Source organism: Buteo buteo, chromosome 16, assembly GCF_964188355.1.
Source record: "Buteo buteo chromosome 16, bButBut1.hap1.1, whole genome shotgun sequence".
Classification (NCBI taxonomy): domain Eukaryota; kingdom Metazoa; phylum Chordata; class Aves; order Accipitriformes; family Accipitridae; genus Buteo; species Buteo buteo.
In genome coordinates, this window is record NC_134186.1 from 29837241 (window position 1) to 29853566 (window position 16326).

The 16326-nt window shown below is 44.3% G+C and overlaps 3 protein-coding genes across 3 annotated transcripts; 1 reads left to right on the forward strand and 2 right to left on the reverse strand.

Annotated features, from left to right (window-relative positions):
- Window positions 1-836: 836 nt before the first annotated feature.
- On the forward strand, window positions 837-2997 carry LOC142040473 (olfactory receptor 5J3-like). Its single transcript, XM_075048445.1, has 2 exons — window positions 837-887; window positions 1562-2997. Exons 1-2 carry the CDS (start codon window positions 841-843, stop codon window positions 2556-2558), a joined length of 1044 nt encoding a protein of 347 aa, XP_074904546.1. The 5' UTR covers window positions 837-840; the 3' UTR covers window positions 2559-2997.
- A 2745-nt stretch (window positions 2998-5742) lies between these two features.
- On the reverse strand, window positions 5743-6696 carry LOC142040595 (olfactory receptor 8I2-like). The gene has a single exon (XM_075048679.1). It carries the CDS (start codon window positions 6694-6696, stop codon window positions 5743-5745), a length of 954 nt encoding a protein of 317 aa, XP_074904780.1.
- Window positions 6697-10490: 3794 nt separating this feature from the next.
- Window positions 10491-11468, reverse strand: LOC142040596 (olfactory receptor 5T7-like). Its single transcript, XM_075048680.1, has one exon. The coding sequence runs from the start codon at window positions 11466-11468 to the stop codon at window positions 10491-10493; it is 978 nt and encodes a 325-aa protein (XP_074904781.1).
- Window positions 11469-16326: the final 4858 nt, after the last annotated feature.

Sequence of the window (16326 nt, forward strand, 5' to 3'; positions counted from 1 at the left end):
TCATAAATATTTGTAAAGTGAAAACTCTGTTACAGAGACACAAGAATCTGGGTTTGTACCAGAGAAGTGGAGTGCAGCGATATATCTCAAATGTGAGACAGCCACCCTGATGGGAACCGCTAAACCCAAGAATGAAAATTAAGTAACACATTCACTGATGCCTGGTGTGTGAGCAAAACTGCCAGGCATCGCCCACGGCATCCTTCCACACGCCAGGACAGCGTGCTGCAAGAGAAACAGCAGCACACTCTATTTCAGTATGTCCCAACCGGGCCTTTACAAAAGGTATTACAAGTGTCTTTGAAAATCAGGAGACACCTGAGCTTTTGGTGTCAATACTGCAGAGAAATAGTTTATCCTCTCTCCCTGGCTTGTAGTTGATGTTATTTTTCACTACCAGCTGGTTGGGGGGATGGGGGGTGGGGGTGTGGTGTGGTAGTTCTCTTACATTTTCTGTTCTAAACAAAGATTTCCACTGCTGTTTATCACACTGATATTATTGTTAATTAATACCAGAACCACTATTTATACCAGAAACTAGTCTTTCAGGCACATGAAGGAATCCTCACACCTGCTGTCCTCTGCTAGAAAGAGTGAGTAACTGGCACTGGAGGGGCTTGATTAGAAAAAAAATCCTGTGTGCAAGGTGTTGTGTGGTTTGAAAATGAAGGCACCAGTTTTCTTTCTGCTTCATGGAGCTTTCCGATAAGCAATTTTTTTTTCCCCTCCCTCCTCACCTCCTGGATTGCCATGAATACAGGAAACAGCTTTCTATTACATACATAACACATTATATACAATTCATTTCTTAGTCTCACAATTATGAAGAGCAGCCTGAAAATGCCATCCTTCCCTACCTTGAGTGGAGAAAAACACATAACTAAAAGGTGAGCTGGAGCAGATACAAAAATTAAATGTAATAAAATCCTGTCTCACTGTGATTTGCCGCACTGGTGGGGGGGCATATTTCCCTCTGTGCTGGAACATGACCAAAATTATCAGCAGAAATGTGGCAGCTCAGCCTATTCTTGCCATCTAGCAGAGGAGTTTCTGTCCCAGGCTGCCGAGTGAGTCTCTGGCAGCTCACTGCGGAGTTGGTGTGGGCAGCCGGGGATCCAGCAAAGCTGATCCAAGAGGGCCCGGGGGATTCGGGGCTTCCTGGGGTTGTCATGACTCACTTGTGTTCAGTCTTCTCATGGGGAAAATGAAATACATTGCCCCTTTTCTGCCTCCTAATGAAATGAGATGAAGTTTGCAAATTCTTCACCCCTTCTCCAGTTTTGAAATCGTTCAATATTGGGGTTGGTTTTATTTAAAAGCAAAAACCTAATTTTTTTAATTTAGTCTCATGATTAAAGAGAGTAAGGACAGAATGCAATTTCTGAAAGAGTTGCTCTGCCTGTGAGGATTTGCAGAGAACCTAAGCACAGTTAGATGTTATCATCCCAAGTATCAAAGCTTTGTAGTTTTAATAAAGAGTCTAATAAAGTACTTGCTGACATCAGCATCATATGCAAGCCATGCCATTGCTCCTTCCTATTTCTCTTTCTCCTCCTGCCAGCAGGCACGCTGCTATGAGGTACGGTACTATGGCTCAAGGCAATCACACCACCGTGACCGAGTTCATCCTCCTAGGACTGACAAGTGAGCCTAAGCTGCAGACTCCTCTCTTCATGATGTTCTTAATGATTTATCTCATCACCCTGATGGGCAATCTTGGGCTGATCACATTGATCAAGACAAACCCCCAGCTGCACACTGCCATGTACTTCTTCCTCTGCAATCTGTCTGTCATCGATCTTTGCTACTCCTCCATCTTTTCGCCAAAGCTGCTCATTGGTTTTTTGGTGGAAAAGAAAACCATTTCTTACTCTGCCTGCTTTGTCCAGCATTTCTTTTTCCTTGTGTTTGTGACCACAGAGGTGCTCTTGCTGGCTGTGATGGCATACGACCGCTACGTAGCCATTTGCAACCCGCTGCTTTACACTATTTCTATGCCCAAGAGGGTCTGCGTTCAGCTGGTGGCCGGGTCATACATTGGGGGGATTTTGAACTCACTAATCCAAACGTCTTGCTTGCTGCCATTGCCTTTTTGTGGACCCAACGTCATCAACCATTACTTCTGTGACACTAACCCTCTGCTGAAACTCACCTGCTCTGATGACCACCTCAATGAGGTTTTGCTTGTAGCCTTCAACGGGACCATTTCCATGTCTGTGCTCTTCATCATCCTCATCTCATACATGTACATCCTCGTCTCCATCCTGAGGATTAGGTCTGTCAAAGGAAGGCACAAAGCCTTCTCCACCTGTGCCTCCCACCTCCTGACTGTTACCTTGCTCTACGTGCCCGCGGGGCTGAGCCACATGCAGCCGGGCTCCAAGTACTCGCTGGAGATGGAGAAAGTCACCGCCGTGTTTTATACCCTGGTCGTCCCTATGCTCAACCCTCTGATCTACAGCTTCAGGAACAAGGAGGTCAAGGATGCACTTAGAAAAGCAACCGCAAATAACATTTTGGGGAGTTGCCTGCTGACCAAACTGACCCCAAACAGTTGATAAAATGCCTGCTGCTTCCCTTTTTAAATAGTCCTATGTCAGCTGTCTAGAGGAGTAAGGAACCACATATATTTACAGAAGCAGGTACAGCAAATTTTAAGCGTGGTTTAAAATCTGCAGAGACTCAGTGTTACCAAACATCCTGTCATTATGGGCCTCTGATAACCATTTCCTTGTCATCTCTCGGTTTTGGTTTTTTGGGTTTTTTTTTTTTTCTTTCTGTGAAATTATGTAATATCATAGGAGGTGGTAAAAATAATCTCATAACGAATTTCCCTCTTAAGCTTAGCTTCTTAAGAAGTTGCACTGATTCAAGCAGTGATTTCTCCAGAGGCAAGTTCAAGGAGGACTGGGGACTTTTGGGGAGGTATATCCAAAAACACCCCCTACACCTCACTTTGGGCTAACTAGAAGGGTAAAAAAAAAATAAAAAAAAATCTCATTTGCTTCTAGGGGGATGTGCCATGGAAATTAAGGGAGCAGAAGCAGAGACCACTGACCTGCCGGGGAAGGAGAGCAATAAGTGCTGTGATCTAGCATCGGGAAGATGCTAAATCATTGAGTGACCAGAACATCACAGCCTGAAGACAGCATAGCTGGGTCTGTACTGAAAAACCTCTGCTGCTTTGCCTCCAGACCTGGTGGGGACTTCCACCTGAGCAGCTGGGATGTTTTCCTGCTGAACTCCCAGGCATTTTCATCCCTGGGGACTGAAAGCTCCAGTTTGTCTCTGCCTGTACCCAGCAGCATAGCAGTGCTCTCAGCCACCCGGGTGGATCTCATCCTATGCCTTGCTTCCTACAACTGCAAGGCTTCTAACTCACCCCAATTTGCTCTATGAGAGAGAAATGGACTTCATCTGACCTGCATCTCACATCTGCTTTAGGAGGAGAAGCAGCAACAGCTGGGAGTGGTATTTCTCCCTATTGGCAAGGAGTTTAGCATGATCTAATGTAACTAGCAAGGGAGAAGTATTTTTTTTTTCCCCTATTTTCTTGTCATGGGGCTGTTGGAAGTGGTATTTCCTCCCACCAGCTCTTCCCCAAGACAACTGCATAGCTGAGAAGGTACCACTGAGGGATGCTGCAGAATCTCATGCTCTCCAAAGCAGAGACAACTGACTGCAACCTGTTAGAGACCTTGAGCGATACGAGCTGGGATGCCAGGTCTCCACAGAGAGAAGAGGGGGGTCATCTGTCACTTAGTGTTAACTTGCACATGGCTGCATCTGAGTTAATCCAGACATTGGAGGTTTTTTTGAAGCTAAAATAAAAGATAAATACTCCTAGCATGATTTCTTTTAGATGGCTATAGAAATCATGACCTAAGCATGCCCACTATACTGTTATACCAATAATCCGAACTGGTTTTCACTCGGATGTAAGCGTCTACATTGTGGTTACGTAATACAGAGCAAAATAAAATCCGCCAAGAGCATGTAGCTGAGCAGGGGTCATTTTTCTCGAGACAGCCACAGAAAAAGGCAGTGGTGGAGGAGTTCTTCATAACACTTACCTTTCATAACAACTTGTTTTATCCTCAGCTTGGACTCTAGAGGGGTTTGCTTTGCATTAAGAGTTATTCATGCTGTTTGCATAACGTAACATGGCTCAGGGAGCAGCAAGAACCAGTTACTCCATAAGGGAGGGCAAACTGGGAGCTGAAAGCAGCCACAATGCAGGATAGGCAATAGCCTCACCCGCAGGGCATTGTCCCACAGCACCCATCAATGGCCTGGAGGAAACCAAGGGCCAAATTCAAGCCAGGAAAGCTGAAAACCAGGACCAAGCACAACTCTAAAAATTGTTGAAGACCCAGGGCTGAGCTTAAATACTGCCCCGAGCCCTGGGCAGAGGGTGTGGGTGGAGGCCCCAGGTGATGCTGGCCATGGCAATTACAGTGGTTCCGCTCCCTGCTGTCTCAGGGAAAGAGGAACGGGTTTTTTCCCCACCCAGTGCCCTAAACACAGCTACAGCACCATATCCAGCCTTCTCTGATGTATTCCTACGTGGAGAGGATGGAAGGACAGGGCATAAAGGAGCATTAACATCCTTTGCTGCATGTTAACAATTCTTGTCCCTCCTGTTGATTCATGAGGATAAGGTGCTTCAGACGTCATGCTCTCTGTTTCTTGGGGAAATTGTCCAAATGCCTCTATTTTTCATGAAAACTCCCTCAGAAACTTTGATTAAAAGCTTTATAGCATTTTACTTCACACCAGCTCAAAGCTGGTTTTAACTGGTTGCCATCACATTTATTCATTATTCATTACAGTTCTTTTAGGAAGACCACAGTTTACAAAGATGCTTATTTTAAAACATAAAATTTATTCACTTTGTCATTATACAGGCTACATGTTCTTCCAGAAATTGTATACTTCATTAAAGATAAAAGGTGTGTCTCGATTAAATATTAAAAAACCTTTGCCTAGTTTTCTTTAGGCATCTTCCACCTCAGCCATGTGATGACATACAGAAGTCATAACTCAGTCAAATTGCCACACAAAGCATGGACCTGTTACTGACCATCCAAAAAGGAAAAGATTAGTAGACGTAAAGACAACACGTCCCAAGAAGAATTTGGTTTGGACACACTTCTGGCAACGTGCTAACATATGTGTGCCCATAAGTTGCCAGCACAGCTCCAGGTCCCCAGAGCCAACACCATGGCTTTGTGCTTTCTGGTGGACCTTCCATACATTGGTCAGAAATTTCATCTGAGGTCACAGCTGGACCTTCACCTGGATGGTCACATCCCACCCTGAGGGTCTGGGCTGCATTGCAGCTCTCCATGTATCACTGACTTAAACAGATCCTCCCTTCTTTAAGCTTATTCGGAGGGGAAATGATCATCAAGGAGGCAATGGAAATATTAGTAATTGTTTACCTCCAATTTGAACATCCTTTTTGTGGGCAATATTTTCATTTAACACAATTTAGACACAAACCATCATGGTACTATTTCAGTTTTGCTAGGAAAGCACTGACAATTATTCTGCTTAATTATTGAAGGCTCACGCCACAATGAAAATAAACTGAAGTTGTTTAAGAGAACAATTCGTTATGCCAGTTCTCCATACCCTGTACTTGCTGTGTGATCTCCTCATCTGTAAGCAGACCAATAATGACCAATAACGCATACTCCTTCATGACCTCCAAAGTACCGAAGAGCTGCGAATGCGTTTTCAAAACCTGGATAGGTGCGGCACCAGCTTTTGCCCCCACAGCCTCCTCAGGGCCCCCTTCACCTCTTTGTTCCTCAGGCTGTAGACGAGGGGGTTGAGGGCGGGGGTCAGGGCGGTGTAACACATTGAAACCAGCTTTGCCTGATCCCGCCAGCAAGCCTTGCAAGGCTGGAGGTAGGCGAGCATCCCCGGCACGTAGAAGATGGTGATGGCAGCCAGGTGGGAGCTGCAGGTAGAGAAAACTTTAAGCCTCCTCCTGGCCAAAGGGATGTGCAGGATGGTGCAGAGGATGTAAGCGTAGGACACCAGGATCATCAGGACAGAGCCCACGATGATAAGCCCAGCAGTGGAAAACTGCAAGATCTCGTTTGCGCGGGCATCGGAGCAGGAGAGCTGCAGGAGGGCGGGCAGCTCGCAGAAGAAGTGGTTGATGCTCCTGGCTCGGCAGAAGGACAACCTCCCCGCCGGGACGGTGTACACCAGGGAGCTGAGGAAGCCCGCGGCGTACACCAGCACCATCACGCCGTAGCAACGCGCCCTGGACATGGTGGTGGTGTAAAGCAGCGGCTTGCACACGGCTGCGTATCGGTCGTAAGCCATCACCACCAGGAGGAAGGACTCGCAGATGATCAGAGCAAGGAAAAAATATATCTGGGTGAAGCAACCCAAAAAAGAGATGTGGCTTCTCCCCAGCAGGAAGGTCTCCAGCGCTTTTGGGATGATAGCGGAGGAAAGGCAAAAATCTATGAAAGATAAGTGAGTCAGGAAGAAATACATGGGGGTGTGGAGCTGGGGGGTGGCATTGATTAGCAGGATCATCATCAGGTTCCCCAGCACCATGAAAACATACAGGGATAAGAAAATTGTGAATAATGTGATTTGTAGCTTTGGGACATCAGAGAAGCCCAAGAGGATGAAGCCGGACAAAACAGTGAGGTTTTCTCCATCCATCATTTCTACAAGTTAGATGAATTTGCATAGAAATAAAATGAGTCAGTGAAATGAATCCCTAAGAGAGAAATACTGTGGAACCATCGGATTTTAATCCGTAAAGTAAATGCAACAGAAAATGGTGCATTCTTTTAGAAAAATACAAGGCAACTGTATTTCTGCCTCTAGCCCAAGCTTTGAAGTCAAACAGGTGAAGGAGCTAATTATGCAGTCAGATGTTAAAAGGGAGTAATTCTGCAATGATTTATAGACACTGTGCTAATGATGCACTAAGAAATACCAAAATGTTTATCTGAGTGTAAAAAAATGAAGTCAAATAAACACTTTCCAAAATGTGGAAAACAGAAGATTCGTATTCTCCCCACTGATTTCTGGAAATGTCAAGGGTTTTTTTCTCTCTTCTTTATTTTTTTTTTCAGACTGTGTCAGTGCTCTTCTGTGGCCTCATTATTTCTAGTGCAGCCTTTCCATTAGGAAACAAAGCCGTGCACTTGAAATTTTTGTTTCATTTTTAATTTCTAAATTTATCTGCTTTTGAAGAAAAAACCCTGCATGTGTTGGGGGGGGGGGGGGGCAGTGCAGGGAGCAGTGGTATTGTCTCCAGCACAGCTTTGCTGTGATTGCAGTCAGCTTTCTATGACTGACTCAAATATCCACATAATGGTGTTAAAATATAGTATATATAAACCCAACTTTTTAAAGCTTCAGCTTGGATATTCCCATCTCCCCCTTTCAGCCCCTCTGCAGATGAATTATCTGATGGAAGATCTATCTACAGATGTCTACATCTCCACTGAAGTGTCCCTAGATCAGGACCGTGGGTTTTTTGAAGCAAACCTCCTAACCCCTGCTAGGGCACTTGGGTTCACGCCATGGATGCTCTTGGAGAGCATGGATGGAATTCCTTTAGATGCAGCTCCACCAGCACATCCTGGCCACAAAAGAGCATCTGCTCCCCCAGAATGGGTTGAATTAAACAACTACATAAGGCTGCAGGGAGTGCAGGAGGGTGATTTAAGTACCAGCACCACTCGTTTCACTCTAACGACCTCAGATCTTCTTGGTCAACTTCTCTTGGTATTGGAGATACAGCTCCGTCTGGATGATTCGTACCCTTGAAGCATGCATTTCTCTCTATTGACAACAGTTTCATCACTGGAATTAAATTGATTGTGTCCTAGAGGTGGACGTTTCCATCCCGTAGAGGCAACCTTTGGTGAGCAGCTCATATGTGAACCTGCAGTCCTGGAGAGGACAATCGTATCTTAAAGAACTTCAAGGTTAAAAACATGCTTAATATTAAAAAATATTTAAATATTAAATAAATTGTTTTAAATAATAAAAATATTTAAAATCTTGCCAAGTACAGATGGAGCTACTCCTGAGCCTGAGCCTGTGCTGCAGGACTTCGCAGAGCAGATGCTTTTATTCTGAATTTTCTTCTCATCTCAAAAGGAGTGTGGGAAGCTTCAGTCATATGAACAAAACAGAAGCATTAATTAGGGTTTTTTTTTCCTAGGTTTGCCAATTGATCAGTGAAATGCAGAAATTAAAAAAAAATTACATAAATATTACTGTAACATGAAATTTAAAAAAGTAACCTGCTCCTTTTAACTTATTACACTGAGTCCAGCTCCCACAAAAAGGGACTGGTGTACATTTTTCAGGTGTTAATCAATACTAATGTATTTTTTTGCAATATGAAGTATACAAACAGCTAAAGAGATAAATCGGTTGAGTCACACTGGAAGCAAAGTGTTGTGAAATGTGTTACTGGTTAAGGGATGATGGAGAGAGCAGCGAAGCACCGGCCTGAGTCTTCTTGTACCATTTGCACTTAAAAACTCTTTCAAGCACGTGAGAGGCAGCACGACAAGGGTCACCAATGGGAAATGCCAACCCCTTTTTTACCTGCTTGGTTAAAAGGAAAGGTGTTGGTAGATGTGGTACCTGCAGCTCCTTGAGAAGCCCATCCGATGGGTCGAAGCTGCGGCAGAAGAGATGCTCAGGAGGGCAGGATCGCCCTGGCTGGCTAGCAGAGGGGTTTTATCCCAGATGAAGCGTTACCTCAGATGTTTGTGCAAGCTTCTCTCCCTCAGGGACCCTCCTGCAGCTGGTAATTATTTTGACCTGCTCAGCAAAAGCCCCTTTCAATCCCTCCTCTCTCTCCAAAACCTTTCCACCTGCACGACGAGCTCTCCTGTAGAGAACTACCCAGGCTGCCCGTGCCACCACCTGGTCTTGCAGAAAGACAAGTCCAGGGTAGTTTGCTTTTTATTTATCCAACTATCACAAACTTCCCTCTTTCAGTCTTTCACTGAGGAAGCCCTTTACTACCAACAGGGAAAGCTGATGGATCAGCTCGTGTTGCGTTGAAGGGTGCTGAAAACAAAACCTGACGGAGCATCCGCTGTGTGAATGGGTTGAGCGTGGCCATGGGGAGTCCTCTCCGGCAGATACATTTATTTCCATACGTTTTACTGGTGACTGCACAACCAGTTGCTCAAAAGCATCATTTTACACAGCTGCTTTGAGGTTATAACAGAATTAACTCAGATTTACTAGTTTTATTCTGATGAATTCCAAGTGCCAATGTTTCCTGAAAGCTTCTGCTAGATGAAGAGAGGTTATAAAACCCTTAGTGCAAATATTAAATGATAACTTTGTCCCAGACATTTAGAAAACACAAAGGGCAGGGCAGATGGAAGAGAATACTGAGCTATGAAAGTATGGGGAAACAAGATGGAGATGCCTTTAGATGTTTTTAATGTAAATTGGTTTTTCTGCTAGAAGGCAGCAGATTATTAGTCCTGGAGCTGCACTGGAGGTGGGTGGAAAAGGATTTCCCCATGGTTTTTAATTTCTTTCTTCCCCATTGGGTACTGGGCTAAAACTAAGGCTTGTGAAGTGGGAAAAACAACATAATAGGGGGGGGAAATAACCCTCACCCAACTTTAGGACAAAAAAAAAGATATTTCAAAGATTATTTTAAAAACATACATGGAAGGCTAAATAATCCACTAAGAAAACCTGCCTGGGTAGGGGGGGTGTCTGCAGGGTGAGTAATGCAGCTTGAAATCCCAGAGCCGGACAGCTCGGTACTGCACCTGCTCCATCTCCATCATAAGGCGACCGCAGACCACCAGCACCTTGGCTGTTCGGGGGAAAGGAAGACCTAAAATCCTCCCTCCCACCAGCACTCTGGCTCTTTACATGCCCAGTTAACCTCAGGGCAGAGCAGAGGCTCAAATACGACTTTTCCCCATTTACCATGAGTGCTTTGATGACCAATACACCATCACAACGTTGTTTCACGCAACCTCACTTTGTGGTCTGGAGCTAAAACTCCTGGAAAAATCAACTGACATCCTCCTAATACCAGGAACATCACCAGAGGACGTTCATGAATATAAAACACAAGAGATCAGACACTAGCTGGTTTGATATCAGCAGGGCAAAGCCACAACATGCATTCTCCCTTTTGCTCTCTGAAGCCTGAAATGAAGTGGGTTATTATTTGTTAATAGTATTTAAATAATAAATAATATTTATTTCAAGTAATATTGAAATAAAATTTACTTTGGACAATAACTTTCTGCCCAATACATGGTCGCTGTCAGGTCTCAGGCTACAGCCAGGGAAAGTCCCATCCATCCTAGTGCAGCACGTAGCCTTGGTTCAAGGAGAAACCTGTTTTCCAGGTGTCCTGCTGCTGGGTGCATTTAGTCCGTGCTTCTTGAAAGAGCAATATCTAACTCTCCTTCTTGAAGGTGCAATATCTAACCCTCCTCACCATGTCAGGGTAGCCCTCTCCTTTCAGCTGACCAGGAACCATGCGTGGAGAAGGAGGAGAGGACTCTGCCTTTTGCTTTCCTCATGGCATTCTTCATGTCCGTGTTTCTTAAGCTGTAGATGAGCGGGTTCAGCATGGGGACTATGATGGAGTACAGCATGGAGACCACCTTGCCATGCTCCAAGGAGGCTCTGGAGCCAGGGCGCAAGTACATGAAGAGGGAGCAGCCGTAGTACAAAGCGATGGAGACCAAGTGGGAGGCACAGGTGGAGAAGGCTTTGTGCCGACCGGCCACGGAGTGGATCTGCAAGACAGTGGAGAGGACCGACAAGTAGGAGACTAGGATGAAGACTGTGGTGCTTAGCACGTTGAACCCCACCACGGCAGAAACCATCACCTCGTTGACGTGGGTGTCAGAGCAGGAGAGGGCTAGCAGCGGTGGTCCATCACAGAAGAAATGATTGATCCTCTTGGACCGGCAGAATGGGAGACGAAATATGGAAACCGTGTGTATGGTGGAGCTGATCACGCCAGCTAGGTAGGCACCAGCCAACATCCCAACGCAAAGCCTCTGGGACATGACCACAGAGTAGAGCAGGGGGTTACAAATGGCCATGTAGCGATCATAAGCCATGGCAGCCAGCACGTAGCACTCGGTGGTGGCACAGGTTGCAAAGGAGAAGAGCTGAGTGGCACACCGAACGAAGGAAATAACCTTCTCCACTAAAAAATTCAGCAAGGTTTGAGGGATGATGGTAGAGGAGTAGCAGATGTCTAGGAGAGACAAGTGGCTTAGGAAGAAGTACATGGGGGTGTGCAGGCACGAATCAGTTCTGATTAACATAATTACTCCCAGATTTCCTATTAGAGTGACCACATAGATGGCAAGGAATAAGACAAAGTATGTCACCTGCAGGTCTTCTCGGTTTGTGAAGCCCAGGAGAATAAACTCGGATGCAAATGTATAGTTGTCTTCAACCATATTGAATATATAAGCAGTTCAGCTGCTTTATGTCTTTCAAATGGAAATGCTTAACAGGCCCAAATCTGTCAATAATGTTAAGAATGTCAATTTTTGTCTATCAATCAGTTACACCACTTTAAGTCAATATAAAGTAAATTCTCTTTGAGAGAGTAAAACCTCAAGTTCCCGAGGCCGGTCTCCCCATTCAGCCTTAGCTAAACGCATGCAACCACCAGCAACACGCTTGGAAGTGGGTGGATATTTTAAGGCAAGGAAGGAGGACAATACCATACCAGAATAAACCATAAATAAATTGCAGGGCTTTCTCATAGTTCCTCTCAAGCCATTTACACATGGAAGTCCATGACTTCCACAATAACTACTGAGAAAATGGAATTATTTCTCATCTTTTGAGTGCTCCCACTCCAGTGTGAGTACATGAGGAATAAATATCTGTTCCTTGTGTCCCAGGAAGACTTCTTCTAGGTGAAAGCACTGGAAAATGCGACTTTCCTCAGCGTAATTTTTCCAAGTCTAGAATGGCGCAGTAGTAAGAGCCAGAATTTGTCTCACCTCACTTTAGATGTGATGCCTAACTTGGAGATAAAAGATAAATTCAGTCTTGCCCTCTCTGCTCACCAGGGAGAAATCAGCAGCTCCTAAAATCACACTCTACGACAGATAGAATAAACAAATATTGATTTTTCCTGGATAACATCAGTCATCACTTGACAGAGTTACACCAGAGAGCAAACCAAGAGTGCATGCTGCCTGGCTTCTGACGTATAGATCCAAACGAAAAAGTCATAATTATTTGATGACCCTTTAGCTGAAGGGGTGAGGTTCACCTCCAGATCCAGACATCTCATTTCAGGTGTCCTGTGAGCAAAATGTCTGGTCTCCTGGTGTTATTAACGGGGATTTAGAGCTGCTTTTCACTGCCCACGTAGAGATGCCGGAGGCGAAGCAGCGTCTGAGACATCCACACGGTGCTGGAAGATGTGTTACAAATAATGAAAATCGAGCTGTTTGGGTCTAGAGCTGAATCCTCCCCCAGAGGCAGCATCCACCTGCCTAGATGCAGACATCTATGGCCATTGGAGAATTGACCTGAATTTCACAATTAACTACGGCTCACCACCACTTTTTCTTACTTGACAAGCCAACTGCTTTGTGTGGAGCGATCTGAGATGTAGATATGAAATCCCGGAGGTGAATAAGTCTTGTGCTATGCATGATAGCTGCCCGCCAGGAACCACATCTCCCTGTGGCTTGAAGACACTGACTGGAATGGAGATAAATTAAATTAAAAACCCATACCTTGCTGCCTCAGATTCAATATTATCCATGCTGACAGGCAGGTGGTTGGTCCATGCTCTGCTGAATAGCTAACGAAATATTTATCCTTGTCCTCCTGGGGAAAGGACTTCCATTTGTGGCACCTGCTTTCTTACACAAATTTCAGTAAGATCTTGCACCGCTTGGGCAAGCCAGCACAAGATTTTTTTTTCAACAAGCTGCCCTAGGACTCACCGAGCAGCCTGTCTTTTAGTGTTTTCCCAAGATTTAACTCATGACATTACAGGTAGGAGAAAGACCACCCACTGCTGAGACCCTACAGCCAAGCTAAAATACACTGTTCGGCTAGCTGGTGTTTTAAGAGTCTTACAGCCCAAACTCTCTAGTGGATGCAGAAAAAACCCCTCATTAATAGGATGGTTTAAACTGGGAAGCAAAAGCATCCTGTGCTCATGCCTCCAGTATCCCTCTGGCTTCTCCAGGTGACTGTTCCTGCTGCCCTGAAGCAGAGCAGGGAGGGCGGACAGTCTGCCACAAGTCCTGGGGATCCTGCGGATGCCGTGGGATGAAGCGGGATTTTTTCACAGCGGGGATTTCTTCCGCTTTGCTCTTGGGTCCAGTTGAAACGGTTTTTATACTCACAGCTGCTCCCCGCTCCAGCCGGAAAGGTACACCACGTCCTCTCCCATGCACCATCGATCCGTGCTTCCAGAGCTTTGCCCTTCACAGAGCTGGGGGTAAAACAAGTTGGGGAATAACGTCTTCACCTCCAGGGAGGTGTCGGACCAAGGGAGGGTCAGCCCCCGCCGAGCCCAGGGGGGTCCCGAGATGCTCCACTGCCAGGTCAAGGTATAGCCAAAGGGGTTTTAAGATTAACGACACCAGAAGGTCTTATTTGAACAATACCGGCTCAAAAATGTTGCCTTTAATAGTTTCATACATCCTAAAAAAAATCCCAAAAGGTAGTTTATTGAAATATCTGTGTGTAGTGTGCGATATCTGTATTCAAAAATCTCTTTTTTTGTTTCTATAGAGTGGCTCATCTTGGAAACATTCAACCCTCAGTGCAGACTGCAGGTGATGAGAAACCCAGCACCCCCTTTTTTTCAGTTTATGCTGATGTTTAGAATGAAAAGAAAAAAAAAACATACCAAGCCTTATTTTTCATTTTGATGCATCTGCCTTTAATTTTCAATCCAAAACTCTTCCTATACTTTGCTCCCAAAGACGAGGGGGCTGCACCAGCTGCTGTGCCTTCCAGGAAAGGACAAAAGTCACCTCTTTGTCTACTCCAAAAAAATACCTAGTAGGGAATGACGCTGCTTTTATCCACTGAGCACTCAGCATTTCAGAGCGAAGCATGGGTTCTTTCCCTGTGAAGGCCACCGGGATGAATCCACCCCACTGACCCAGGGACCAGGTAACTATACAGGCAGCCTCATCCATTTAATTCAGCATCCGAGAGCACTGAGGGCAGCTGCTCACCTGGGATTATTTAGGTAATGATGGATGTGATTCACAGAAGTCAACAACAAAAAATTAAATCCTTTACCTACATGGGAGAAAAGTTTAGATCTCTCTATGTATTTTCATTTGCCTTTATTGTAAAATTTGGGATAGCTGTGTCAGGAGTAAAGATGTGCTGTAGGGACCCTTCCTGAGAGTGATCTGTAGATCTACAGAAAACAACTGTTGTAGGAGGTAAAAATTTTAAATACCAGGAATTATCATTTCAAGTTGTGTGTGGTTAGCCCAAACTATTTAAGAGAAAAATAATTCATGGGTCAGAGTGAATTTGATAATCAAGATTTCATACAACCTGAAGCCTCACCCAAGAATTGTATTAAAAAAAAAAAAAATACACAGTTTAAAACATTTCTGAAGCAAAGTTCCCCCCTCTCAATTCTGCAAGGGAAACTTGTTCAAACATCTGACATGGCCCATTCATTTTTAATAGGATCAAGGAGCTGACCTAAATGGGATCAGCCAACTGTAGAGGCGAGATGATGATCTTGTTTTATTTATCCGCTATTTCTCAGTTTCCTGAACACGGACAAGCCACTTAGCTACCCAAGGCTTACTACCACATTAGAAAAAGTTTTTATCTAAAATAAAAAGGAGCACATATTTCCAACAATGTCCAATAGATGGTGACGATGTATAAGAAATCCTGATCAGTATTTCTGTAGCCACTTGTTTAGCATCCTCCCCCCGCCCCAGCACTCCCTTTTGATATCTGAAAGGGACTGTTATGGCCATTTTGCATCTCTTGGGACTGACAACAAAGCACAATGGTACATAGAAGGAACAAAAATAGGTCATTCCCATACAAACAGGAATGGATTTTATTCAGAAGTAGATGAAATGCAACTTTTGAGGAGGAAAGGGGCAGCTAAAGAACATGTAGGTTTGTACGCTGTTGTGCCTTGCCAGCACGCATAAGAATCAGCTTCAGGCTGGTAAATTTAATATCAAAAAATAATAATGATAAAATAATAATAATTTTTTAAAAATTTCTAGGCGCTGACCAGGGTCACATCACTGTTTGGGTTATTTTTTCACTGTGTTACAGAGTATTTTTCCCCCTGTTGACAGTACAGCTCAGATCAAGTGACTGCAGGTGGAAAATCTTCGTCCAGGACCCAGCCAAACCTTCTCCATCTCAGATGATCATCTCCAAATCCCCTCCCAGAGGAGCTTAAGATTTGCTCAGGGACATCTCTTACCTTTGAGTGATGAACTGCTACAGAAATAGAAAAAGGTTTTTGGGTGGGGGGAAGATATGGTGGTTACTGTTGCCCCTGGTGGCATTGCATTTTTGCAGCAACCACACATTTCTATCCAGAATATGATGAAAAGGGGAGCTGCAATTTCTAGTAGGAGTTGCTTATTGCATAAGAAATAAAGACTGCTCTTTTTTTTTTTTTTTTTAATTAACCTCCTTTTTTTTTTTTGTTTCAGGTTGTTTGGTTTTTTCTTTTTTTCTGTTTGTTGGGGTTGGTTTGTTTTTTGGTTTTTTTTTCATTCCTTTTCCCTAGTGCCTCACACCAAAGTGTAAATCTCTGGATGCAAACTCTACTGGTAATATTATTGTCTTTGTTTTTAACAAACCGCTGTGGGCAGAAATTAGAAAACTAATTAGAGCTTTGTTTCAAGGCTTTGAAAGGCTGAAGTTATGGGGCGGAGTGACGAAAGGACAAATGTGTATGGTTGCCTAAAAAGAAGTGACAAAGATCAATTTAACCCTGCAATTTAACTCAGCAGCCTGGTTTCAAAGACAGACCTATTTAAGAATTTATATTTCATTCACTTGGCTTATGCACAACATTCCATTACCCCCTAACTGCATTAAAACTTCAAAGTTTATCCATTTAGATCTTGTGTTTCCATCTTTCCTAGGAAGAGCTTTTCACAGGAGCTGCCTACCCAACCCAGCCCATAAATCATTGAGATCCCAGCTAAACTGAGGCTAGGGAGTGACACGAAAAATCAGTAATGTGTGTGTTGGCATACACATTTAACACAAGAATCTATTGCATTATATATATTATAATGTACATTTAATATCGTATTTTTA